The sequence below is a fragment of the Molossus molossus genome, unplaced genomic scaffold (genome assembly GCF_014108415.1).
Source record: "Molossus molossus isolate mMolMol1 unplaced genomic scaffold, mMolMol1.p scaffold_m16_p_19, whole genome shotgun sequence".
Classification (NCBI taxonomy): Eukaryota; Metazoa; Chordata; class Mammalia; order Chiroptera; family Molossidae; genus Molossus; species Molossus molossus.
This window is the reverse complement of record NW_023425354.1, coordinates 5,859,045-5,883,295: the sequence shown is the minus strand read 5'-3', so window position 1 is coordinate 5,883,295 and position 24,251 is coordinate 5,859,045. Positions and strand designations below refer to the sequence as shown.

Below are 24,251 nucleotides of genomic sequence, written 5' to 3'. Positions count from 1 at the left end.
AACCGTTCACTCAGTCTGGAGGACGGCCGGCAGACACCCCACTCGGTCCTGGTTCCTACACCATAGCCCCGTGGGAGCTCCGGGCCTGAAGGCAGGGCACTTCCCAGACCTTCCCCGCCCACGGGACCAGTGCTGACACCACACCTCTCCCCGCAGTCACTGCTGTTCCCGGGGCTGGTGGCCGCCGTCTGCCTGGGCCTGAACCTCGTCTTCCTTCTGGCCTACCTGGTCTGCGCGTGCTGCCGCAGACAGACCAAGCGGCACAAGTCCTGCTGTGTCATCTGGTCAGCTGTGGTGGCCGGGCTCGTCTGCTGGTGAGTGTCCCTCTGCGCTGGGCTCAGGGTTCTCGGGGTACAAGAGAGCAAGGGGCTCGGGATGGAAAGTGGGCCCGCGCACCTGTGCCTTGCCCGTGGTTAACCCATGACCATGGCACCCCTCCTCACCCTCTGCCACCAGCCCCCCAACAAACCCCAAGTGGTTGGAGTATCAGCTTCGGGCCACCTTCTCCTGACTGATGTCCTCGATCCGACAGCCTGCCCCTAGGGTGAGCGTGGACCCTTTTCTTGCCAGGCGATGGGAATCAGATGCCCGGAGTGGTGATGGGGGCCCCTCTAGTGTGCCCCGTCCCCTGCCCAGCTGTGAGCCTGTGCAGCCTGGCAGGGCTGTGCCTGGCAACCCCACAGGTTGCCCCCTGAGCGTCTCTGCTCTGAGCCCCTGTCCCCTCCCCGCTGCTGCCTGGGGTCTGTGAGGTCAGAGGAAGTCTGACTCCAGCCCAGATCGATTCCACCTCCTCGCAAGATCAATAGCTCTTAGTGCATCAGCGGGCTTCTTGGCTTTGGATGGAGAAGCGGGGATTTCTGAGTGCAGGCAGGAGCCAGCACTGCCCGGGCCGTGTCCACGCGCACGCTGGCCCTGCTGTGCCTTGTTGCATTTTCCTTGTTTTCGAATCTACAGAGGTTTTTCCAAAAGCCTCCAGTCCCCCCTGAGACCTCCGGGGGGAGAGCCCTTGTTGCTTGGTGTCCGCTGCACCTGGGAACCCACAGCAGAGTGACCCCAGCAGGAGGGCAGGCAGACGGGACACCGCGAGCCTGGGGTGAGGACGCGGGGCTCTCATCCCAGCAGGCTCACCTCGCCACTGGTTTCTCCACGAGGGCGTGTTCGCCCCTGTCCTGCCTGCCGCAGCGCAGGGCTGACGCACAGTGAGCACAGCGCAGGACCCGGGCAGCCGAGACAGGCGGCCGGGGCTCCGTCCCAGACTTAACGGAGAGACTTCTAGCCCAGAACTGGAGTTTCAAGACCAGCGTGTGTCCCCACAGAGAGGAGCCCCCTCTACGGAACCGCGGACTCCGAGAGCCCTCTCCTGAGACAGCGCAGAAGGTGGGAGGGAGCCGCGGGACATGAGACAGACAAGAAAGAAAGTGCTGGCGCCCTGGCCAGTTTGGCTCAGCGGTTAGAGCGTCGGCCTGCGGTCCGGAGAGACCCGGGTTCGGTTCCCGCTAAGGGCACGTGCTTCGGTTGCAGTTTGTCCCCGGCCCTGGTTGGTCGTGCGGGAGGCAGCCACTCGATGTGTCCCTTTCACGTCGATGTTTCTCTCTCTCTCTCCCTCCCGCTCTATCTGAACAAAAAATGGAAAAATATCCTCGGGTGAGGATAAAAAAAAAAGAAAAGAAAAGAAAAGAAAGTGCTGGCACTCGGGAGCCCGCGTGGAACTCAGAGTTTTTGAAACAGGACAAAGGACAGAAGAATACTGTGGAGCAGTACAAGTGACTGGAGGGTCAGTTCTAGTGATAATCACCTGCCGTTGAAGGAAGACGCAGCACAGGAGGAGGCCCTGGTGTTCTGCGTGTGCCGGGGAGAGGGGCCCATGTGACGGTACCATTTCTGCATCCCCGAAGCTCCCGGTGTCCTGGGGAAGGCACACTCTCAACCACAAAGACGTGGGCGCAGGGGGCGCCCTGACCTGCACTGGGCACCGGCACTCGGGGCCCTCTGTCCTGCGGTCCTCCGACCACGTCCTGAGGAACACAGCTGGGCTGCCCAGCACGGGAAGGTTTCCGCCACGGCCTCCGGGGTCCATCCCAGCACCCAGAGGAGTGGGAAGTAAAGCGCACACGTGTGCATGTGTTTCCGTCTGCCCCGCCCCCGGGATTAGTGTTCTGAATGCCAACTCGGGGGCTGCCTAGTGACGGTCCAGTGGCCCCCAGCGGAGTGGGTCAGGAACATGCGATGGACGACAGAGGCGAGATTTGACATGAGCCCTGGCCGGTTTGGCTCAACGATTAGAGTGTCGGCCCGCAGACCAGAGAGTCCTGGGTTCAGGTTCCGCTAAGGGCACGTACCTCGGTTGCAGTCCATCCCCGGCCTCTGTTGGCGTCGTGTGGGTGGCAACCACTCGATGTGTCCCTTTCACATCGATGTTTCTCTCTCTCTCTTCCTCCTTCTCTCCCTCTGCTCTATCTGAAAATAAATGCTAAAATGTCCTCGGGTGAGGATAAAAAAAAAAAAAAGATTTGAGATGATTGTTCAGCCTGGAATGTTGGACTAAAACCAACCAGATGAAATTTCACAGCTCGATCTAAAGCTCTACTTATTTATTTATTTTTTTTGGTACGTGGCCCTAGCGGGAACCAAACCCAGGACTCTCTGGCCCGCAGGCCGACGCTCCCACCGCTGAACCCAACCAGCCAGGGCTAAAGCTCTACTTTTGGTTAAAACAAAACAAAGACCGATTCAACCCTGCAGGAGGGAGGAGAGACTGGGCTTCACGGCCTTTCCTGTGAAGAAATCCAGGTGTTTGTGGCCACCAGACCAGTGGTGGGAGAGAAGGATCTCGGGACATCAGCACCCCGCACCCTCTGCTCAAACCGGATGGACAGCCTGGGCTTGGGCGCCGCCCTGCGCGGCCACATTCAAGGGCGACGCTGACCACTTAGAGTGGATCCTAGAGGGTGGCGATGATGTAGACAGTCTACAGGACACGTGTCTGGCTTGGGGAGCAGGAGGGAAAGGGTGACATGGAGACACATTTAGGTGTCTGACGGGGTGCCTTGCAGAATTGGAGGCTTATTTCAGGCTTCTGCAGAGGATACCCAGGAGCCCGCGGGGGCCTAGGCTAAGGGGTGGGCTTCTGCTCAGTACAAGAAGGAACTTTCTAAAGCTGGAGGTTTTCAGTGGGACAGGCCGCCACAGAGGGACGTGAGGACGGAGGGGAAGGAACAGATAGTGGAGGGGGAGTCCCCGACTCCTGGGGGTTTCGAGAGAGACAAGTGTGGTTTCAGGAGATCTCAGGTCCCCAGGCGCACCTGTGTCAGTCCCCGGGGGAACCGGCAAAGATACGGGTCCCGGGCCAGCAGGCGTGGAAGGACTGGAGGGCAGGAGTGTTCTCCGGCCACCTGAAGGAACTGTAGGAGCTGTAAGAGCTAGGCGGCCAGGCAGGGACAAGCTGGCCCTGAACCTTCACCTCCCACCCCGCCTGCCAGAACTTGAGACTCATGCCTCCCCGACCCCCAGGAAGGAGTCCCTCAGCTGACGTGGAAAACCCACTCTCCATGGACATTTGACGAACTCTGTTCATAATCACCAAAACCTGGAAGCCACCGAGCCCTCCTTCAGTAAATGAGGGATAAACTGTGGTCCATCTGGACAGTGGAATATTACTCAGCGCTGAAAAGAAATGAGCCAGCAAGCCCCGAACCGCCACGGAACGTAAGTGCGTCTCAGCACATGAAGGAAGCCGATCTGGAAAGGCCGCAGGCTGATTCCTACCATGTGACATTGTGGGAGCTGGGGGGTGGGGCTAGGGGGTGGGAGGGATGACCAGGCGGAACACAGAGGATTTTTAGGAAACTATTCTCTGTGACACTTAATGGACACATGTCATTCTACTTGTCCAAACCCATGGAATGGACACCAGGAGTGAACTGAATGTCCACTGTGGACTTGGAGTGATAGGGTGTGTCGATGTAGGTCCACCAGCTATGACAAATGTCCCACTCGGGCAGGGGCTGTTGATGGTGGGGAAATTGAGGGACAGAAGGTATATGGGGAATCACTGAACTTTTCATTCAATTTTTCTGCGAACCTAAACTACTCTTAATAGTATATTAGTCCGGCCGGTGTGGCTCAGCGGTTGAGCATCGACCCATGCACCAAGATTATCACTGGTTCAATTCCCGGTCAGGGCACGTGCCCAGGTTGTGGGCCTGATCCCCAGTGGGGGGCATGCAGGAGGCGGCCAGTCGATGGTTTCTCTCATCGATGTTTCTATCTCTCTCTCCCTCTCCCTTCCTCTCTCTCTAAAATCAATAAAGGGGAAAAATAGTATATTAAACAAAAATAAATAGTACATTAAACAAATTCTCCTCTAACTTGATAGCGCTGCGGTGGGTGTTGGTTTCTATGGAAACAGCGAGGCCAACGACGGAGTGTACCAACTCCTCTATTCCTTGGACAACGCGAACCACACCTTCTCCGGGATCGATGCGCTGGTAAGGCCCGGGCAGCTGGCCCGGCTGGGGCAGCCTTGAGGTCAGTGTGGTCAGAACAAGGGCCCCAGTCAGATCCAGCCAGCGCGGCTCCGGAGAGGGGGTGGAAGCTGGACGCCCTTTGGGGCTGTAGTTGGTCCTGCCAGGAGCAAACTGGCCGTTTCTGCTCCCCGGGCGGGAGGGGCATCAGGGATGTGACGGAGGACCGAAGGAGGACAGCCGTCGGGGCACAGGGCGCAGGGACAGCCGAGGGATCAAATCCCTTTCATCTGCAGGACAGCCGGGCACTTTCCCATTGGGCCACGGAGACCCTGCACTTGGAAAATGAGCCCGCGGCGTCTCAGTGTTCACATTAGGTGCTGGGTGTAGAGGATTGTGGGGTCCAGGAGGTGTCAAGGGAAACACTCTGTGTGGTGGGGGTGGGGAGACTGCCCAGGTCCCTGCCAGGTGTCCTCCGGGCTCTGCTCCTGGGCACCGGGGGTCCAGCTAGGGGCTCAGGGTGAAGGATTGTGCTGGGCCGGCCGGGGGAGATGTCGGACTTTTAGGGAACAAAAGAGCTACTCTGCTGAGCCTTTGACCCGAGTGACAGGGACTGGGAGGGTGGTTTCCAGAGTGCCTCGCCTTCCTGGGTGGTATGGGCTGGTTTCTAGGCAGCCCCGGTGCCCCTAGCAGGCAGCTGCAGGCAGCTTTCAGAGAGACCGGTCCTGGCATATACGCCCTTCCCGACCCCTCTGGCCCAGCAGAGGGGGGCCTAAGCAGGTGCCACGTGTGTCAGCCTCCGTCATGAAGGGCAGCCCCAACCCGAGCCTTTGGACATTGTCCTGCGCTCTCCGGAGGAGGGTTCTGCAGGCAGATTGCCCTCCTCCCTAAGCTCCTCTGAGCCTTAATCCCTCAGCTCTCCCGGAGGGGCTGGCCTTAAAGAGACGGCTGCTTATCAGCGCCCAGCGTGGCAGGGCGCAGTGGCTGTAGCCTCAGAACTTTCTGGGGAGCTGAGGGTCACATGCCTGGCCAGGGCCCAGGTGTCCTGCAGAGCTTGTCCGTCCACACCTGTGTCCCCTGGGACCCTTCCCTGGGGACTGAGAGCTCTCTGAGCACTGGGTTTGGGCAGCTCTGTAGGGTGAGGGAGAAGCGTCTGGGATGGGGCAGCTGAGGGCAGTCTCATGGGCTGAATGCAGGGTGACCAGCATGAGCGTCCTGGGTACAACCTGGCCCACAGGGAGCTCACCCTCCGGGCCCCCTGCCCTCATCTCTGCCCCAGGGGGAAGGAGCCCTGTGGTTACCGCCTATGGGTTCTTCCTTCCCCTTTCCTCCGCTCACCAGCAGCAGGACCCTGGAGAAGGAGCCCAACCCCCAAAGGGGATCCCCTGCCCAGGGAAGTCCCAGCCATGACCTTCAAGAGCTGACTCCTGACCATTGCAAGAACAGCCCTGTCTCCCCCAGCGGTTGAGGAAGAGAGAAGGTCTCAGGACCATCCTGATGGGAACACTGGAGTTCTTATCCCACGGAGTGGGGAGGGGAGGGGGCTGTGCAGGGAGGTAGCCGGGAGCAAGTTCAGCTGGGCCCTTCCACCCCAGTGGGGTGATTGCTCCAGGGCAGGTTGGGACATTCGCAGATGCTCCAGATCTCCCCGTGTTCCCCCAGGGAGGGGTTCTGTGTGTCCCTGGGGTCAGCCCCTCGTCCTCTCCCGCTATTTCTCAAAAGTGAGGACAGAAACCCCAGGCTTTTGTGGTGGTCTGGCCAGCGGGAGCCGCTTCCATCCCAACAACGCCCCCTCCTGCCTCCTCTGGGTGAGCCCGGAGGTCTGGGGCTGGGCTCCAGCAGACAGGCAGGGCCTGGGCACTTACAGGGGTGAAGGACACAGGTAGATAAATGGTGTTAGATGAGCTGCTGTCCAGGAAAGTGCCTGCCGTCTACAAAGTACCCTCCAGATTGGGATGGCTATGCTAACGTATTGTAATTGTTATAATTATATCTATTACCATAGTCACCTTGAAGGCAGAGGAGGCTTGACTTGGGAGGGCGGGGACTTGAGGAACAGGTCAGGTAACTGACCTGGGCCAGAGCCCCGTGGTCCCTCGGGGTTCCCTGTGCTGGACCAGAAGCCCCACACTTGTGCCTCGATGGGAGGGGCCAAGGCTCAAGGCCCAGGCTGGTGGGCAGGGTTCCGGATCAGCTACACGCTCTGATTGGGGGGGGGTCATAAAGGGTCATCTGGGTCCTTTCCCTGGATCCAGTGCCCCCCATCTGTGCACCAATGAAGGAGGCCTGGGCTCCAGTTACCTAGGGGACCAGGCACACCTCTCACCCCTCGGGGTCTGAGCTCAAAATAAGGGCCTTGGGCTCTGCCGCCCCTGAAAGCCGCTGACTCCATCTGTCACGTTCTGGGGCTGGTGTTTCCTCTGGGCTCTCAGTGAGCCTGCAGCAGCCCTGTGGGCAGCCCTCTGGTGGAGAAATCGGGCCCAGGGAGGCTGCGTTCCTGTCCCAGGCTGGAAGCTGATATTTTCAGAGCAAGAACTAGAACCCAGGTGTTTGGTCTTCACCCTTCCCTTCAAGGATCTGAGTTGGGGCTTCTCCGAGGCAACCTGCCGAGGCCCCGCCCCTTCAACGCCTAGGGTGTCTGCCCTTCTGGAAAACCATTAAGTAGAGAAGCTTCCTCCCTCCCAGAGGTTGCATCAGAAACCCCTGGAGTGCTGGCCCCACCCGAGTTTCTGATTCTGTAGGTCTGGGTGGGGCTGAGAATTTGCATTTATAATGAGTTCCCAGCCGCTCATCCTGCAGCTGCTTGGACCTGGACCACTGCTTCATCCCGTGGGACTCCAGCCTCCACCACTTGCTAACTGCCTGTAACCCCGCCCCCACCTGGGGAGCTGAGCTGAGCTCCTCTCTGGTGAAGAGCCCTGTTCCGCTTCTGGGGCGCCCCCCTCTGTCCTGCTGGGAGCCCTGTCTGTACTGACCCTCCAAGGACCTGGGGTGGCGTGGAGAAGAGGGTGCTGCACGTAGGTCAGTTTTCTCATTGTTCTGTTTCCTACGAGAAGACACCAGGGGGAAAGAGAGCCTGGCAGGTGTTTCCTGGCTTTTCGTTTTTTCAAGGAGGTATTTCAGAAAACAGCGAAGTTGGAATGTAGGGCTGTGGAAGGGAAGACTGTGGGCTCACAGCTGACGTTTGCCGACCACTTTTCGCAGCCCTTGGCTGTGCCGTCTGGAATCTGGGAACATGGAGCACAGAGCAAGGTCTGTGCCTCGTGTTAGCATTTACCAAGTGCCCAGGGGCTGGGGCTGCAGTGCAATTGTTACATTGATGTTATTGAATGAAAAAGGACAGCCCTGGCCGGTTTGGCTCAGCAGTTACAGATTCGGCCAAGGTCCAAAGAGTCATGGGTTCGATTCCGGTCAAGGGCTCGTACCTTGGTTGCAGTTTGGTCCTGGCCCTGGTCGGGGTCATGTGGGAGGCAACCAGTCGATGTGTCTCTCTCACATCCATGTTTCTGTCTCCCCCACTCTCTCTGAAGATAAGTGGAAATGTATCCCTGGGTAAGGATTTGGAGAGAAAAAAAAAGGACCGTTTTTCAGGGTGCTGTTTAGTTATTGTTTCCTTCCACATGGTTGTCACCCCTCTGAAGCTGAAAGCTGCCCGATCCCTAAGGTATCTCTGCACTCTGGTATCTCCTAGTCCTCCACCAGCTCATGAGAACCAGCACAAGCTGGGAGCCGAACCAGCCGCTGACGTAGAAACATAAGACAGGACGGAACAAAGAGGGCTATTCTCTCTTCTGGGACCAGGAACTCACAGAGCGGCCGCCCCACCCCCTCGGTCCGGGACTCATCTGCCTCCTGCTGAGCGCTGGTGGGGGGGGGGGCTGCCCCTTGCCAGCGTCCTGTTCACCTGTGTCCCAGGCCTGGGATTAGCCGCACTCCCCCTCCAGCCAGTGTGCTTGTTGTTTAGTGTGACAGTTTCAGAGCAGGACAGCTCTTCCCCTTCCTGCCGACACTGGCCCCGAGCAGGCCCGGAGGGAGGGACCCTACATCTGCGCTGTCTGAGCATCTTTCCGATACCCCTGCCCCTGTTCCTTGTCCGACCAGACAGTCACTGCCATTGTCCTTCCCTCCCCACCTTTTAGTAGCAAATTGCTCCCTTCAGGGTCCGCTCGACTCCGGGCTCTGAAGGCCCAGCCAAGGGACTGGAGCCCGTCCGTCCGCCCGCAGGACAGGTGCGCAGGCAGGACGCGAGCCTGCGGAGGCCCTGGTTTCCTCCTCCCGTCGCGTGTCCCCGAGGCAGGGCCGGGTCTGTCTGTTCGAAGTTCCACTACCTGCCTCCGCGCGAGCCCAGGAGCTCGGAGTGGACAGCTCGCCTTTCCCCTGCGGCATTTAGAAATCCTACTGTGGGAACAAACCGTCAGGTAGCAACAGAGAGACCTTCGCTTCGTTTGACTCCTTGCTCTAAAAAAGAATTCGCAGTCCAAAGTGTTGGAAGTTTTCCAAGAATCTGCAGGGCCCAGGTCGTGGTTCCGGCCAGACTGGGGCCTGTCCGCTGGGTGGAGAGACGGGGGCCGGGTGGTTATTGGGGCCTCTCTCTTCCGTCCTCCATCTGGGCAGCACCCTGAGCCCTTCGGGGCTGGGGCGTGTGTGTGAGGTGCACTTGTCAGGCGCACGCAGCTGTCCTTGGCCTCTCACGGCCCTGCTCCGGAGTCACAGTCCAGAGCTAGACCTCTCCAGCTTCCGCCTGCCCCGGAGCCAGGTTCCTGACCCCAGACTCCCCCAGGTATCCGGAACCACCCAGAAGATGGAGATGGACCTCGAACAGCACCTGGCCCGGCTCAGTGAGATCTTCGCCGCCCGGGCCGATTACCTCCAGGCGCTGAAGTTCCTGCAGCAGATGGCCGGCAGCATCATTGCCCAGCTGTCAGGGGTGCCCGTGTGGACGGAGGTGACAGCCCAGCTGACCCAGCTGGCCGACCAGACTGGCTACGTGGAGTACTACAGGTGAGGGGCCCACAGCAGGGGCAGCGAGTGCCTTCGTCCCGGCCTGCGTCTTGGGGCCCAGGCAAGAAAGGGCCACAAGGTCTTAGCAAGCCCCTGAGGTCAGAGGCCACGAGAGCTTGAGGGGCCGAGCGGCGGGCATATGGGGCAGCCTCCCGAGACAGACAGGCGCTGAGGGCAGTGCTGTGGCCCCGGATCCCGGCGCTGGACCTGGTCTCCGCCTCCCGGCTCACAGCAGGGGGCTCCCCAGGACCAGCATTCCCCCGGCTGGTGCTGGGTCCAGTGCAGAGGTTTACAGGTTCCCCACCTGCCAAGGTTTGTGGGGCAGGGCCCCCGGCACCTACAGACTCCGCCGCAGGGGTGCAGGGGATCAGGGACATGGTGGCCTCTTTGCCTGCAGCGCCTCCCCTGTTGGCAGTTTATCAGCCCAGAGATGCCCAGCCTGACCCCTGGGGGCTGTGGGCACCACACTGCCTTTGCCATACTCTGGTGTGCAAACTCATGCCTACGCATCTGTCCTCTGGGGACCATTTATGTCTCCTCTGCCCCCCCCCCCATTCCTCAGACCCTTCCCAGGTGAAGATACTGGGCACAGGCCAGCTGACCGGGCACTGGCTGCCCTCCCCCTACGTGCAGGATCTAGTGAAGGTCACTCTGGGGAGAGCCAAGGAAGGAGGCAGTGACCTGGGCTTTGGGTGTCTCCTGGCTGAAGGTTGGCACAGGCGTTGCCCCCAGGGCCAGCCGGGAGGAGGCCTGAGGGTGGAGCAGGAGCAGATCAGCTCTCTGGACCCCTCCCCCACGATGTGCGGGCTCCTGTCCAAGCCACTGGCAAAGGTCAGAGCCCTCAGCCCAGCACTGCACAATGTACCCTGGTTTTCTGGATTCATTTCCCCTTTGTGAGAAAGTCCCAACCCAGGCTGAACGGAGCCTGCAGAAGAGGCTTGTGGTGGCCTCTGGCCAGACACCTCCCTGCCCTGGGGTCTCGCCTTCCGCAGGGCAGGAGGTAGCAGGGCCCCGCCCAGGGGAAGCACAGACTCTGGTACTCTGGGTGTCCAGCCCTGCCGTCCCAGATGTCAGGGACCCTGGACCGAAAGGGACCTCGGTTCAGCTTCCCACCCAATGGGCACTCCTGCTCCAAGGTGCCTTTCTCCCCGGTGATGCGAAGAAACTACCAACTCTAAGACTGACCCGTGACCCAAAACAGGGGCCTTTGACTAGTCCTGTGACGTAAGGGCCATTCATTGCCTGAGCCTTCATCCGGGGTCTTTTTATCACAAGGGGTTGGGGGAGGTAAACATGAGCATCCATTCTGACCCTGCCATTCTCTGAGTGGACCGAGCAGAGGCCCAGGTACACACAGGGCCTAATGTGGGCCTTTAGATCATGACGAGGATGAAATGAGTCCATTTATATATCAAAAGGAGCTTATTAAGGCGATTTCATTAAAAATGGGAGGGAGAGCCATGCCAGCTGCCCTGAAGCCATTTCCCTCTGGGTGATTGACAGGGACCCTAGAACTCCCGCCCCTGCTCCCATCCTTGTTCAGGGCCGGGCAGCACCTGCCATTTCCGTCTGGGTGATTGACAGGGACCCTAGAACTCCCGCTCCTGCTCCCATCCTTGTTCAGGGCGGGGCAGGACCTGCGGCTCCTGGACACTGACGACGGCCTGTCCCTGGGCCTCATGTGCTGTTTGCTCGCCCCCTCTCTCCCCTGAGCTGCTGCAGAACGAGGCCCGGCCTTGGGCCTGGGTCTCCTCCAGACAACCCCCCGTCTGCTGTCTGGTGGGTCTAGAGCACAGCCATCCAGCTCAGCAAACTTTTTTAAAAATATATTTTCTTTATTGATTTTAGAGAGAGAGGCAGTGGGAGGGAGAGAGAGATAGAAACATGGATGAGAGAGAACATCGACTGGCCACCTCCTGCATGCCCCCCACCGGGGTCAGGCCCACAACCTGGGCATGTGCCCTGACCGGGAATCTGGGAATCGAACCACCACCTCTTGGTGCCGGGTCGACGCTCAACCACTGAGCCACACCGGCCGGGCTCAGCAGACATTTTTTAGCACTTTTATACAAGGCCTGGCTGAGCATTAGAGGTGATAAGAGACGGGAACAGACCACCCTCCCGGAGAGGCTCCTCGGAGGGGCGTGAGAGGGGCGGGGCGTGAGAGGGGCCTGAGCCAGCATGAGCTTCAGCAGAGGCCGGGTGCGGGAGGGGCTGGGGGGGAGGGCCGCAGTGGCTTTGGGGAGCCAAGTTCTCGGTTGAAAATGCATCCCCAGGTCATCCCTCGGCTCCTCTGGGAAGGCGCACCGCCTCGGAGAGCTGTTTCCAGGAACCCCTTACGCGAGGGAGGCCGCAGAGCGAGGGGTGGGAACGCGCCCCGGGGAGGGAGGTGGAAGCCACCCTGACTTCATTTCCTGCAGATGGGAGAGAAGTAACAGGAAACCTTTCGGGTTGAAACAGGAAACCCGGACTCAGAGGGGCTGGTGGCCTCGTCCCCTGCAGGAAGGCGGGGAGCCCTGCAGGAAGGCGGGGAGCCCGTGGAGTCGGGGAATTTCTGGGCCAGGCTCCCAGTGCAGGAGAGGAGGGGTCACCGGATGTGTTTGGCTCCTACATCAGGAAAAATAATGAGCACAAGACTTCCCTTTGGGGACTGGAGAAGTCCCTTCTCTGCCCATGCCTCCATTCTGGGCAGTTGTGACAAAGGGTCAGTGGCCTGGGGGCTGCCGTTCAGGCCTCTCGGGGGGAGTTTCGCCCTGCTGCCCTTGACCGTCCCTCGTCCTCCACCCAGGTGGCTTTCCTACCTCCTGCTCTTCGTCCTGGACCTGCTCATCTGCCTCATTGCCTGCCTGGGACTGGCCAAGCGCTCCAGGTGTCTCCTGGCCTTGTGAGTGGCCCTGCCTGCAGGTCTGGGACAAAGGTCTGGGCAAGCACGTGGGGTGACGGTGCCACCGAGAGGGGGCACTGAGGGCCAGGCTGGAAGGATGTGGGGCCACAGCCTAAAGCCACTTTCAACCCTTGGCACGCAGCAAAGAGCAAACAGCAGCCACCGCTTTGTTACCTGGACGCCAAGCAAGGGCTGTGTCCCTCCCTCCTGGGCCTGCCCGGGCATTAGAGCCCCCCACCATCTCCACCCAGCTCCTGCTTAGCTAACACCCTCTGAACGGTCCAGCCCAGGGACCTGAGCCCAAGTGATGGGTGCCATCCCCCTGTCCCAGCAGTCAGCAGGGCGATGTCAGGGCAGGGACCGAGGCTCGGGCCAGGGAGGGCAAGGTCATGCTGCGCGGAAGGGCACTGAAGTTGGTGGGGTGACAGCCGTCATGGGGTCCCCTGTCTGCCGCCTTTGCCTGGATCCCCCTCACTGCCTCTCTCCTAGGATGCTGTGCTGTGGGCTGCTGGCCCTGATCCTCAGCTGGACGTCCCTGGCCGTGGACACGGCTGCAGCAGTGGTGAGTTGGGGGTGGGGGGATGGATGGTACGTGTGTATGTCCTGCCCAGAGCCCCCAGGGCAGGGTCAGCTTCCAGTCTCAGTCCCTAAGCTAGGACCCTGGAATCTTAGAACTGAAGGTTCATCCACATCAGCCCCTCGCCCTTGGGGGACACAGGTCCAGAGGAAGAAAGAGGCTTCCGCGCGATCATGGAGCATTTAGGGTCAGAGTCAAGATAAGACATCTAAAGCCTGCCCCTTCCCAGCCCCCTGCTTACTGCTTGTGAGGACACGCATGGACGACCAGGTGACCTCTCTGGGTTTGAAGAAGTAGCGGCCTGCAGGGCCCGGCCCTCGGGCTGGAGGAGCCCTCTGGCTTCAGCACAGCCCTTGGGCGCTGGAAATGTGGGCGTGGCATTGGCTTCACCTGTCCCGGTGCCGCCCTTGGACTCGCACAGGCCGACACCGCAGTGCGTGTTTATGGAGGTAGTGCCTCAGAAGGGCAAAAACAAACACACACGCTTCCTATGTAGGTGTTTGGTCTTCAACAGACCTAACGTTCGAGCAAAGCTTTGTGCGTGCGTCATTCGTTCATCCGTTCATTCGTTCATCCTTCGTGCGGCCCGGTGGCAGGGCTCCAGGTGCCATGTTTGCTCTTGACCAAGTGGCAGCAGCCTGCAGGAGGACTTGTGGGCAGGTGTTTGCAGCCTGTGTGAGTCAATGCAGTGGAGGTACACTCCGTGTGTGTGTGTGTGTGTGTGTGTGTGTGTGTGTGCACGCGCGCAGGGGACGGGATTTACCAGGGGGTTTCAGGCAACTTTAGCTGGTTCAAGGGCCAGAAACTGTCCCAGTGACCTGCGTCTGTTCTGCCCGAGATACTGGAGAGAAAAGAATGGGGCTCCTTCTGGAAACCCACTACCCACACGCATGCTCGCCCAGTGACCCGGGGCGGGCCCGGAGCTCTGGCCTTGGGCAGTCCACCCCGTGGCGCCCAAAGAATGAATGGAGCCCGGTGCTGCTTGGCTCATAGCAGCTTTAGGCAGAGTTTGTCCAGAAGGGAGAGGAGGCAGGCGGCTCCTGTTTGGTTTGCTCCCCGCAGCCATGCAGTGTCCACGTGGGGCAGGAGGGAGAACCAGACAGGCGTGAGCACATGTTCCAAGGGCGGGGTCCCTTCAGATTCAGGGAAGATGGCGCAGGTCATGCTCTAAGGCATCCTGACATCATCGGGAGCGGGGAGGGCTGTGCGCAGTCCAGGGAGCGGCTGCGGCCCCCAGCCCCTCCTTGGCGGCAAGTGTAAGCCAGGGAAGCGCACACACTCGGTGTGTGTTCCTGGGGCCTCGCCCGCCCCCTGGGCAGCCTCTGCTGTCTGGAAGCAGCAGCAGCATCCAGCTTGCCCCCATAAGCTGCCCCTTGGGAGGCAGCCTCCTCCTGGCTCCTCACCAGGCTTCAGTGTCCAAGGAAACCAAAGGCGATTTAATCTCGGGGCTGGGTGCTCTGGAATGCGAGGAGCCACTTCCTAATTGGTTTAGCCAGGCCCTGGGTGCCAGAGCCCCTGTGAATGAGCCTTTGATTCGAGGCTGGGAAGCAGATTCTGCCGCATTTTAATAGGAAGGGGGTGAGGAGGAGCCCCGAGGGGAGGGAGGCGACCCTCAGAGGCTACTGTGGGCAGCTTTTGTGTGGCCTCCCTGCCCAGCCTCTGAGGCCTGGCTTTTTTTTTGAGAGAGTTTTGGGGCCAGAGGACTGACACTGCGTCCCCACACCATCCTCCAGCGCCCTGCTGTCCCCTCCCCCAGAAAGGACTCCCCAGGGAGGGAAGGGGCATCGGAGCTGTGGCTGCGCAGTGGCTGAGGGATGCTCCCTGGGGATCCGGGCACCCCTCCCCACAGTGGGCCCCCGGGAAAGGCACAGGTTCTCCAGGCCTCGGCTGCTCCTCTGTACAATGGGGAGAATCACAGCCCTGGCCTCAAAGCACCGCGGTGGGATGAGATGGTGGTTAGTCGTGGGAGGATGGGGTCCATGCTCACTAAGCTGCAGCCACCACGGGGCACACACAGTTGTTATGTGAGGGTCCCAGGCTGACTCCTGCAGACCGTCCCCTCCGCTCACAGGGGCTGCCTGCAGGCTCAGCCACCACCTGGCCGGGCACAGGGTGGCTTGTCCACCCACCCGAGCTGTGCTCGGCGCCCCTTTCTCTCCCCGCCCCATCGTCATCCCCACTGCGTGGCCAGCACACATCCAGGCCCCTGTCCTGATGACAGGAAAGGGGAGTCCGCAGGGGAGCCTGACCAGCAGGCCTGGCCCGAGGCGGGGAAGGGGCCGGGGGGCCACGTCCCTGGTGGAGCCCCTGACAGGGCCTCCTGCCCCCTTTGGGGCCCAGACTTCTCGGAAGTGACCCAGACCAAGATGGCAGCCTCGCTCTCTTCCCACCCCCACTTGGGCTGGCTGCCCTCTCTCTGCCCCTCTAGTGACAAGGGGGGTGCACCTCGGCCATGGTGCATGTGAGCGATTTATGTATAGAGCACTTCTCGCAGGTCCTGAGTGCATGGCGGTGCGTGCGTGTGCGTGTGCACGCGTGTGTGCACACATATGTGTGCGGGTGTGGCTCCGTGGAAGCTCTGTATCCAGAGGGGCGTGTCAGTCCCCAGCCTCACTCATACATGCACTTTCTAGATGAGTAAGTGCCACAGGGCAGCTCGCCACCGTGCCCGTGCCCGGGGCAGTGCATGGCGCCCTGTAGGTATTCAGTAAACATTTACCAACTTCCTGGATGAATGAATGCTGTTCCCGTGTGGACCCCCGAAGCAGCCAGTGCTGGGCTGTGGGAGGGGTCCCCTCCTCAGGAGCATACCCTGGGAGTCAGGACCAGAGCTTAACCCTGGCTGCTCTGAGAAGCGGGGCTCCCTTTCCCGGAGCCCCACTGCGCCCCGGCTGGGTCTGGGGAGGGCCTGGCTCAGAGGACGACATTCTTGCTGCCACCTCTCCCAGGGCCTGGAGCTGCTCCCACTCAGCCCTGTGGGCCCTTGGTGGTCAGCCAGCCAGGCCAAGCCCCCAGCTCATCGGTGGCAGAGTCTGGAGCTCATGTCCTCTGACTCCCGGGCCCCTCTGTCTTCCTGCAGCCAGAGCTCAGGATGGATTCGGCACCAACACAGTTCTTTGCAAGGGTGGGGAACCTTCTTTCGGCCAGGGGCCATTTGGATATTTATAACATCATTCGCGGGCCATACAGAATGATCGACTGAAAGCGAGCCTGCTGTATGTGGTCAGGCTCATCTGGTGAGGCGTGTGAGGTTAGCGGACATGGATTCCACGGGCCTTACACAGCCCACGGACTGGACGCTCCCCACCCCTGCTAGAGAGAGTCCAGGGACGGCTTCATAGATTGACACCCCCAAAGGGTGTGGGGCTTGATAACAGCACGGCCTAAAATAAAATAGAGGTGAGCAATTGAGGCCGTGGGGCAAATAGCCCACCAGACACCCATCCTGCAGCTCCCTTTGGCCCAAGCTCGCCGAGGTCCATCCCAGAAGAGGCATCGGAAAGATGGAGTCCTTTATGTAGATTAACTCCTAGAGTGAATCGGTGTTCCTCTCCCTGTTACAGATGAGACACCTGAGACACAGAAAGGACAAGTCGCTTGTCCAGAGTCACGGAGCTAGGAGGGGGCAGAGCCGGGACTCAAGCCCAGGGGGGCTGGTTCCTTATGGTACTTGTCCACGCAGGACTGAGCTGAGGGCCCCAAGTGGCTGGGGCCAAGGGCACAGGGCTTCTCCCGGGGCCCTGGTGTCGTGACCTTCCCCCACCCCTCCCGTCTCTCCCTGGCTTAGGGCACCAGTGACTTCTGTGCGGCTCCTGACAGCTTCATCCTGAACATCACGGAGGGTCAGCTCAGCACAGGTACCGAGCTTGTGGGCCAGCCAGACTGTGCCTCTGCTTACCCCTGTCAGCCCTGTAGTCACCCAGTCCCTCCCAAAGCCCACACTTCAGGACCAGCTGGACCCCTGGGCTGTTTCTTAGAACCTGCCTCTGGGAGCTCGGGAGTGGCCCGGTCCCCTGTGAGCTCCTGCCTGACGTCGTCCTTGCCTTGCAGAGGTGACCCGTTACTACCTGCACTGCAGTCAGAGCGTAAGCAGCCCGTTCCAGCAGGTACAGCCATCAGCCCGGCCCTCACCCTGCCCGCAGTGCCCTGCGTCACATGCTCCCTCTAGACCCCAGCCCCAGCACTGACCGGGCAGGTGGAGGTGGCCGGGTGTCCTTTGCTTCACTGTGGTCCTCTGAAGGGTCAGTGCTCTTGGTCAGCAGCTTCTCGATCGGCATGTCTCACACGTCAGCATGGACGATGCCCATCACCAAGGGGTGTGGTTGTCATGCAAATGCTGTGAGAGGGTCTGGGCTGGGGCCCGAGTCTGCGTGTCTCACGAGCTCCCAGGCAGGGCCTGTGCTGCTGGTCCGAGGACCACACGTGGAGTAGCCGGAAGCAAGAGGACCTGCCGCTCTCAAGGAGCCTGAGGGATGAGGGGAAGGTTTCCTGCAGGCAGGAAGGACCACAGTCAGGGGGTGCAGATGCAGCCGGAGGGAGGGACCGCAGGGGGAACCGGCCGTCCAAAGCTGGGAGGCCCTGGGAAACAGACCTCACGGTGGGCTGCGGTCTCTCCTCGCCCAGGCGCTGACCGTCTTCCAGCGCTCGCTGACCGCCATGCAGACCCAGGTGGGGGACCTGCTGCAGTTTGCTGTGCCCGTCTTCCCCATGGCAGAGGTAAGACCGTCTCCCCAGCATCCACGCCAGAAGCGGGGCAGCCCCGGGCTTCGGAGAGCCAGGCTGTGGAGAGGGTTCCCTCCCGGTAGTCTGGCTCCTTCCTTTGGCTGTAAAGGCCTGAGTGCACCTGCTGCTGTTCGTGGTTTTATCCACAAGCCCCGCCCCCTCCGGCAGTGTCCGCTGCCTGTCTGTCCACATGTTTCCTCTTTCCTTCTGCTTCAGAACGACCTGCTCAGCATCCAGCTCCTGTTAAACTCCTCGGAGTCCAGCCTCCACCAGCTGACAGCCCTGTTGGATTGCCGAGGGCTGCACAAGGTGCTGGGCTGGCCCTGAGGGCGGGGGGGGGGGACACCCCAGCTGGCCACGTTTTCCCAGAGAAGCCAGGAGAGGCCGGACGAGAGCTTGCCTGGGGGCCTGCGGGCCTGGGCACGGGCAGCTGGAAGAAGTGCCTGCTCCTTGGTTCTCTCCAGGGGCTGAGACGAGGAGAGTCAGTGGAAGTTCCAGGGGGCAAGGTGGCAGGTCTAGGTCGGGTCACCTCTAGAGCACTGGGGACCCGGGCCTAGATGAGGGAGGCTGCTCCCCATTGGCCAGACTCCCGGCCTTCTGGTCAACCCATCCATCTCCCTGGGTTGCAAGTGGACATCCCAGACTCATTGCCCGGGTCTGCTCCAGGAATCTGAACTACCAGACAACAATGCAGGGACCCACTGACTGCAGGTGACACCCCCCCACACACACACTAAAGCAATAAGCCAACATATGCCAACAGCTTTCCCATCCCATGGGGATGTGGTGCAAATAGTCATGCTTAGGGCCATGGCTGCCATTTATTGAGTCCTTGGTTCTGTGTGCTTGATATTAATAGGTCACTTAGTCCTCACAGTTATACTGTGGAATGCATAGCATTTCATGGGAAATTTTACAGATAAGGAAAGTGTGTGTGTGTGTGAGAGAGAGAGAGAGAGAGAGAGAGATTTACTGGAGAGTCCAGAATTGGCAAGCCAAGGCCTGGGTGTTGAGCCCTGGCAGTCTGACTTCAGAGTTGAGAGCATGGGCGTCACCCCTGTACGCTCTCTCCCCCCCCCTCCACGTCCAGTCCCACAGCCAGTACCGCAGCCAGACTCTCGAGTATGTCCTGAGTCTGTCCGCTCCTCTCTCCCTCCAGCCCCGGCCTCCTAACTGGTCTCCGCTTTCTCCCACCCACTCCCCACCCAGGTCCTTTCATATCCAGCAGCCAGAGTGGTTTAAATTAAAAACAAATCGGATCACACCCCTTTATCCCAACCCCCCTGGTGTCGTCCCGTCACATGATAAGCTGCAGGCTCCTCACCTGCCCTGCGAGGCCCGGCGCCACCTCACCCCCTGGCCGTTCCCTGGGGGACATGCCAGGCTTACCTCTGCCTCACTGCCCAAGGCGCAGCCGCCCCTTCCTGCCATCCTGGTCCAGTAAATGCCCCGTCTTCTGCACCCCCCCAAGTCCCCACAGCCTGGCCTGTCTGGTGCAGAGCCGACCCCTGTGCCTAGCAGCGTGGACCCACGAAGCCCCACCGCTCTGGGAGCTCCGCACCCCGGCTGCGCCCCGCTCCTCCCTGACTGTCCCTCTCCTCCTCCAGGACTACCTGGACGCCCTCGCTGGCGTCTGCTACGATGGCATCGAGGGCTTGCTCTACCTGGGCCTCTTCTCCCTGCTCGTGGTGCTGGCCTTCTCCTGCATGATCCGCGCAGGCCCGCTGGCCTGGGAGCACGTCACCGCCGGGGGCGCCCCCTGGGGCAGCAGGTGGGAGGCTGGTGGAGCTGATACCCTGCCAGGCGAGAGCAGCCCAGGGCCCAGGCGTTCAGCCCCGACAGGCTTCCTGGGTTTCTGCAGAGCTTCCCGGGTCCGAGGATGGTGACAGGGTCACACCACAACCTGGCATCCTTGTTCTTCCGCAGAGCTTTGTGGTGTGACATAAATGAGGGGAGCTTCCACTGCTGGGAGGGGTGCCCCCGGAATACCAGGAAGCACAGACTGTGGCACTGTTATCAGGGCACCTGCCGCCTCATTGAGGGGACAGACAAATGCGATGGTAGATCAGACGAGAGGAAGCAGGTTAGGGAGGTTCCGTGTGCACGTGGTCAGCATGGTGGGCTGCCTGGAGGAGGTGATGTGGAGTTGGGAAGGGGCTGAGTGATCTCTGGGAGCCAGGGCAGAGGACCATGTTTTGCAGGAAACCCAAGGACACACCTGTGGCCAGAGGGGGAGTCCTGGGAGGAAGCCTGGGAAGCAGGCCAGGATCCCACTCCTGGGAGCCTCCTTCCCTCACGGTGGGCCGTATCCTTCATGTCATTCCAGGGACAGAGACTACGACGACATCGATGACGACGACCCCTTCAACCCCCAGGCCCGGCGCATCGCCGCCCACTTCCCCTCTCGGGGACAGCTGCACAGTTACTGCAGCTACAGCAGCGGCCTGGGCAGCCAGACCAGCCTGCAGCCCCCGGCCCAGACCATCTCCAATGCCCCCGTCTCCGAGTACATGTACGGCATGGTCTCCTGGGGGCTCCCCTGTACCTCCAATCCCGAGGGGAGATAGGTCTGTGGGTCTAGAGAGCCAAGTGGGGAGGAGGGGTCAGAGGTCAGCAGTGGTCCCCTCTGCAGCCATGGGATCTGGCAGGAAGACCCCAGGGAGCATTTAGTCACATGACTCCTGCGTACCCACGTGTGCGGAGGGAAGAACCCACTGTAGATGCCAGGCCTCTCCACGAGCCTGCAGGGGGGGTCTCGGGCCAAGAATCTGCATTTCTCCAGGCCACGCCGCTCCCGGGCCCTGTCAGCCGTCTGCTGCTTCTTTCCTGGGCCACCCAGAGTGCTCTTGTCTTCCTGCCCACACTCCCTCTGTTCTGTCCATCCTCACTCCCATACGCACGCCCACGGGACCCTCCTTAGAAATCAGAGCCCCTTCCCCACGCCGTCCCCTCCTGAGCTCTCCTCTCGGTCCCCAGGAACCAGGCTGTGCTCTTCGGTGGGAACCCGCGCTACGAGAACACGCCGCTCATCGGGAGAGGCTCCCCTCCGCCCACGGTAACCGGGGCTCCTCCCGCAGCGGGTGGGCAGCAGAGTCTTGAGCCAGGTCTGTCGGGGAAGGAGCCTCTGCCTTTACTCGGCTGGACACGGTGCTTCCCTGACCATCCAGGTAGCTGGGAAGGGACCATCCAGTTGGTAAACTAGAAGCACTGGAGACACAAGGACGTGGACTCAAGGACAGGCCTGGATCCGGGGACCGGGATGCTCTCAGGTGTCCAGCGAGTGCTGGGCCTGGGGGAGGAGAGGCGGGGCCCAGCCCGGTCGGAGGGGTGTCATCTGCAGGAGGGCATCAGGGAAGCTGTTTGTAGTGAGCGCCCCGCAGTACTTGGGGACCAGGAGGGAGGACCTGTCCCTGCTGCTCCGTGGGAGGGAGAAGTTCCCCTGCGCAGATGGCATTGAGCCTGCGCAGATGGCATTGAGCCGTACCTTAGAGCGGTGGGTCTTGCTCTGGGCAATGGTGCCCCGGGGACGTTTGGCCTCATTGGGATGCTCACAGGAAGGTGTTGGGATTCTTGGTTGTCACATCTGGGTGTAGTCGCTGCTGGCATCTAGTGGGCGGGGCCAGGGGTGCTGCTAAGCCCCCTACGGCACACCTACGACCTCCACCACAAAGAATGCGGGCCCCAAGTGTCCCGGGTACTGTGGTCGAGAAGCTGCCCCCGCCCACCGCCTGTCCTTCCCTGCTGTGAGCCACCCTGCTGGTGTTAGCCCAGAGCCCCTCCCCCGCCCTCTGATAAGAGCACTGGGCACACAGTCAGCTGTCACGTCCAGGGTCCTGCGGCCCCCAGACCAGGCGGGGGGAAGCCTGTTCAACCCCTGCCAGGCTTCTCACCGGGAGCCTCCGGGGCTCCTTGTCCTTGGCACCAGCTGTCGTGGGCCCAGGAACACAGGCTGACTTTACCGTTAATCTGAGCACAGATAATTAGGGGAAGTCTGCTGCTGTGACAATGAATCGCTCAAGGCACCGTGATACCAGATAAAAGTGATTTTCGGATTACCTTTTTTTTTTAGCAGCTTTATTTATTTATTTATTTACATTTTTACTATCAGACAGAGTGGGAGGGCGGGAGGGAGAGAGAGAAACAATGATGTGAGCGAGACACATCGACTGGTTGCCACCCGCACGACCCCAACTGGGGCGGGGACGAACTGCAACCGAGGTACGTGCCCTTGGCTGGAATCGAACCCGGGACTCTCTGGTCCACGGGCGATGCTCTAACCCCTGAGCCAAACCGGCCCGGGCTGGATTACCTTCTGTTTAGAAAGATCCAGACCACTCTCCCTGCCATTAGCAGAGACAATCAAGAACTGACCTTATTTGCAAGGCTCAAGGTCAGAACCAACCTTCCTCCCTAGAGTTAAGACCTGCCCAGAAACCCTGATTGCTCCGGCAGTGTTGACCGCCCTGCCCTGGGGAGACCACCCCACCGGTCCCCTGCCCACCACTGCAAGTGGCTCGCGGAGACCCAAGAGCCAACAGCATGGGGAAGCATCACCAGACAGGAAGCCTGCCCAGGCCGCTCTAGTACCCCCAATCCCCGTGACTCCCCGGCATCACAACCTGGTGCGTGGCTGCTGTGTCCGGCCCGGTATCCCTCAGAAAGCCCCAGCACCTTCGCTAGCAGGGTCCCGTGTAACTGGTAACATGTATGACCCCGTCCCGGCTGTCCCCTCTCCCCCGCAGTACTCGCCCAGCATGAGGGCCACCTACCTGTCCGTGGCGGATGAGCACCTGCGGTACTACGGCAATGACCTTCCAGCCTAGCGCCCCCAGCGGTTCCTGCTCCCTCGGTCCACGTTGGTTTGGCATTAATTCACGTGAAAGCGGCGTTTCTTCAGTAGAAACCAAAGGCCTCTGGAAGCCGTTTGCCCGACGGCAGGACCAGGAGGCTCCTGTCCCCGCGGAGGACCCGCTGAGGGGCAGGCAGCATCCGCCGGGGCTCGGCTGAGATCCTGACCAAAGCCCAAGGCAGACGGAGGACCCACGACCTGGACCAGTCTCTCCCGCTCTGGCCTCATCTCCACACCGGAAATGGCCCCCAGCTGCCCGGCTGTCCCTTAGCTGGGAGCCCGGGTCAGCTCACTCCTGCACCCCACCGTCTACAGGGGGCAATGGCAGTGAGGAGGGGCCGAACCAGGCCCCAGGGTCCGTTGCCAGGACTGTGCCTCCTGCAAGCACAGCCAGAAGTCCAGGTGACACTCCGAGTGGCCAGTCTCCTCCTGGCTGCACAGAATGGTAGCATTTTCCTGCAGGTAAAGGTGGAGGAGCTGATCCGGGGATGCTCATAAGGAAGGTGATGTCCCCAGTGAGACCAGGGACTGTCCGAATCAGTCTCCCAGGCCTGAGGGCCTCTTCCTGGGCCACAGAGGGACGGTGCTGGTGGCTGCAGGGCCTGGGACCACAGCCTGGAGCCTCTGCAGACACCCCGCGGGAATGTGGGTGGGAGCCCGCTCGTCCCTGCCTTTACCCAACGTCGCCCCTCCTCCACCCCAAACTCAATGCTGTGAGCTTCTTCCCTGCCCATAGGGACGGTCTCAGGTATCAACAGAGCGACTTTAACTCTTTTTCCCCCCAGTATTTTAGATATTTTGATTATCCAAAGAATGGAGCCTCATAACACAGCCAGCTTTTACAATAGATTTGGGGCTCCTTACCCCTGGTTTGTATTCCGTTCCTTTTCACATCTTCTGACCCGGTCAGGTCTTTAAGGATCTGGGGGTGCAGGGGGGTTCTTTTTTTTTAAAACAAAATAAAGATCAGCGAGACATCGTGTCCTAAGCTGCTGTTTGGTGGGAAGGTGGGTTCATCCCACTTGGGGGGCACTAAGGGAGAAGGAAGGGCAAACAGCATGGACAGCCCCATCCAGGGGAATGCCGGGGGCCCAGGCCAGCGGTCCCCTCCCCTGTCTTCAAGCAAGTTTCTCAGTAAAGATTTTAGCAAAGACAACTGTGTCTTGATACAAAGATAAGCGTCTTGCCCACCACCCCGTTGTCCCAGGCCCCTGCACTGCCTGCTAGGGGAGGAGCTTGTTAACCAGGAGGAAAATAATGACCCATCTTTCTGCCCACTGAGGAGCCAGGGTTAGGGTCTCTGGTGCTGCCAACATCCTGCCAACTCGGAGTGCCCAGCATTGAAGCCCCCACGGTTTCAACTGCCAAAGCAGGGACATGGGGTGGCACGGCTTGGGACAAGGGCTCTCTTTCCACTTGGGAATAGCCACCTTTTCATCCAAACACTGACAGCGGAGTGGCTCTCGGCCCCCAGCCAACCCTGTGATGGAATGGGGCCACAGGGCAGCCGGGACTCGCCTGCACTATTAACCCGTGTGAACCTGTACCATAAGGACACCTGTGGGCGGCCACGTCATGTGCAGATACAAACTGTGACGTCAAGCTCTTGCTTCTTAATGTCTCATTGTTGGCGACTAGAGGGCTGTTCTTAATGCATGTAGACTAAACTAGAACCCTTGGGTGATTCCTGCAGGAGCTAGGTGGCACGCCTTGCCTGGTACATGTGCGCCCTCATCTGGGGGACAAATAAACCAC

General features: G+C 60.4%; 1 protein-coding gene across 1 annotated transcript in view; it reads left to right on the top strand.

Moving 5' to 3' along the window:
• The window catches only part of TTYH2 (tweety family member 2), a 31,304-nt gene extending 7,053 nt beyond the window's left edge, over positions 1-24,251 (top strand). Inside the window, exons 2-14 of the mRNA XM_036269390.1 lie at positions 157-314; positions 4,376-4,487; positions 9,244-9,464; positions 12,253-12,348; positions 12,838-12,910; positions 16,713-16,782; positions 16,976-17,031; positions 17,549-17,641; positions 17,864-17,956; positions 19,255-19,418; positions 19,974-20,159; positions 20,624-20,702; positions 22,390-24,251. Of these exons, the coding sequence (XP_036125283.1) occupies positions 157-314; positions 4,376-4,487; positions 9,244-9,464; positions 12,253-12,348; positions 12,838-12,910; positions 16,713-16,782; positions 16,976-17,031; positions 17,549-17,641; positions 17,864-17,956; positions 19,255-19,418; positions 19,974-20,159; positions 20,624-20,702; positions 22,390-22,470 (1,482 nt within the window). The 3' untranslated portion in view covers positions 22,471-24,251. The remainder of the gene's footprint in view (positions 1-156; positions 315-4,375; positions 4,488-9,243; positions 9,465-12,252; positions 12,349-12,837; positions 12,911-16,712; positions 16,783-16,975; positions 17,032-17,548; positions 17,642-17,863; positions 17,957-19,254; positions 19,419-19,973; positions 20,160-20,623; positions 20,703-22,389) is intronic.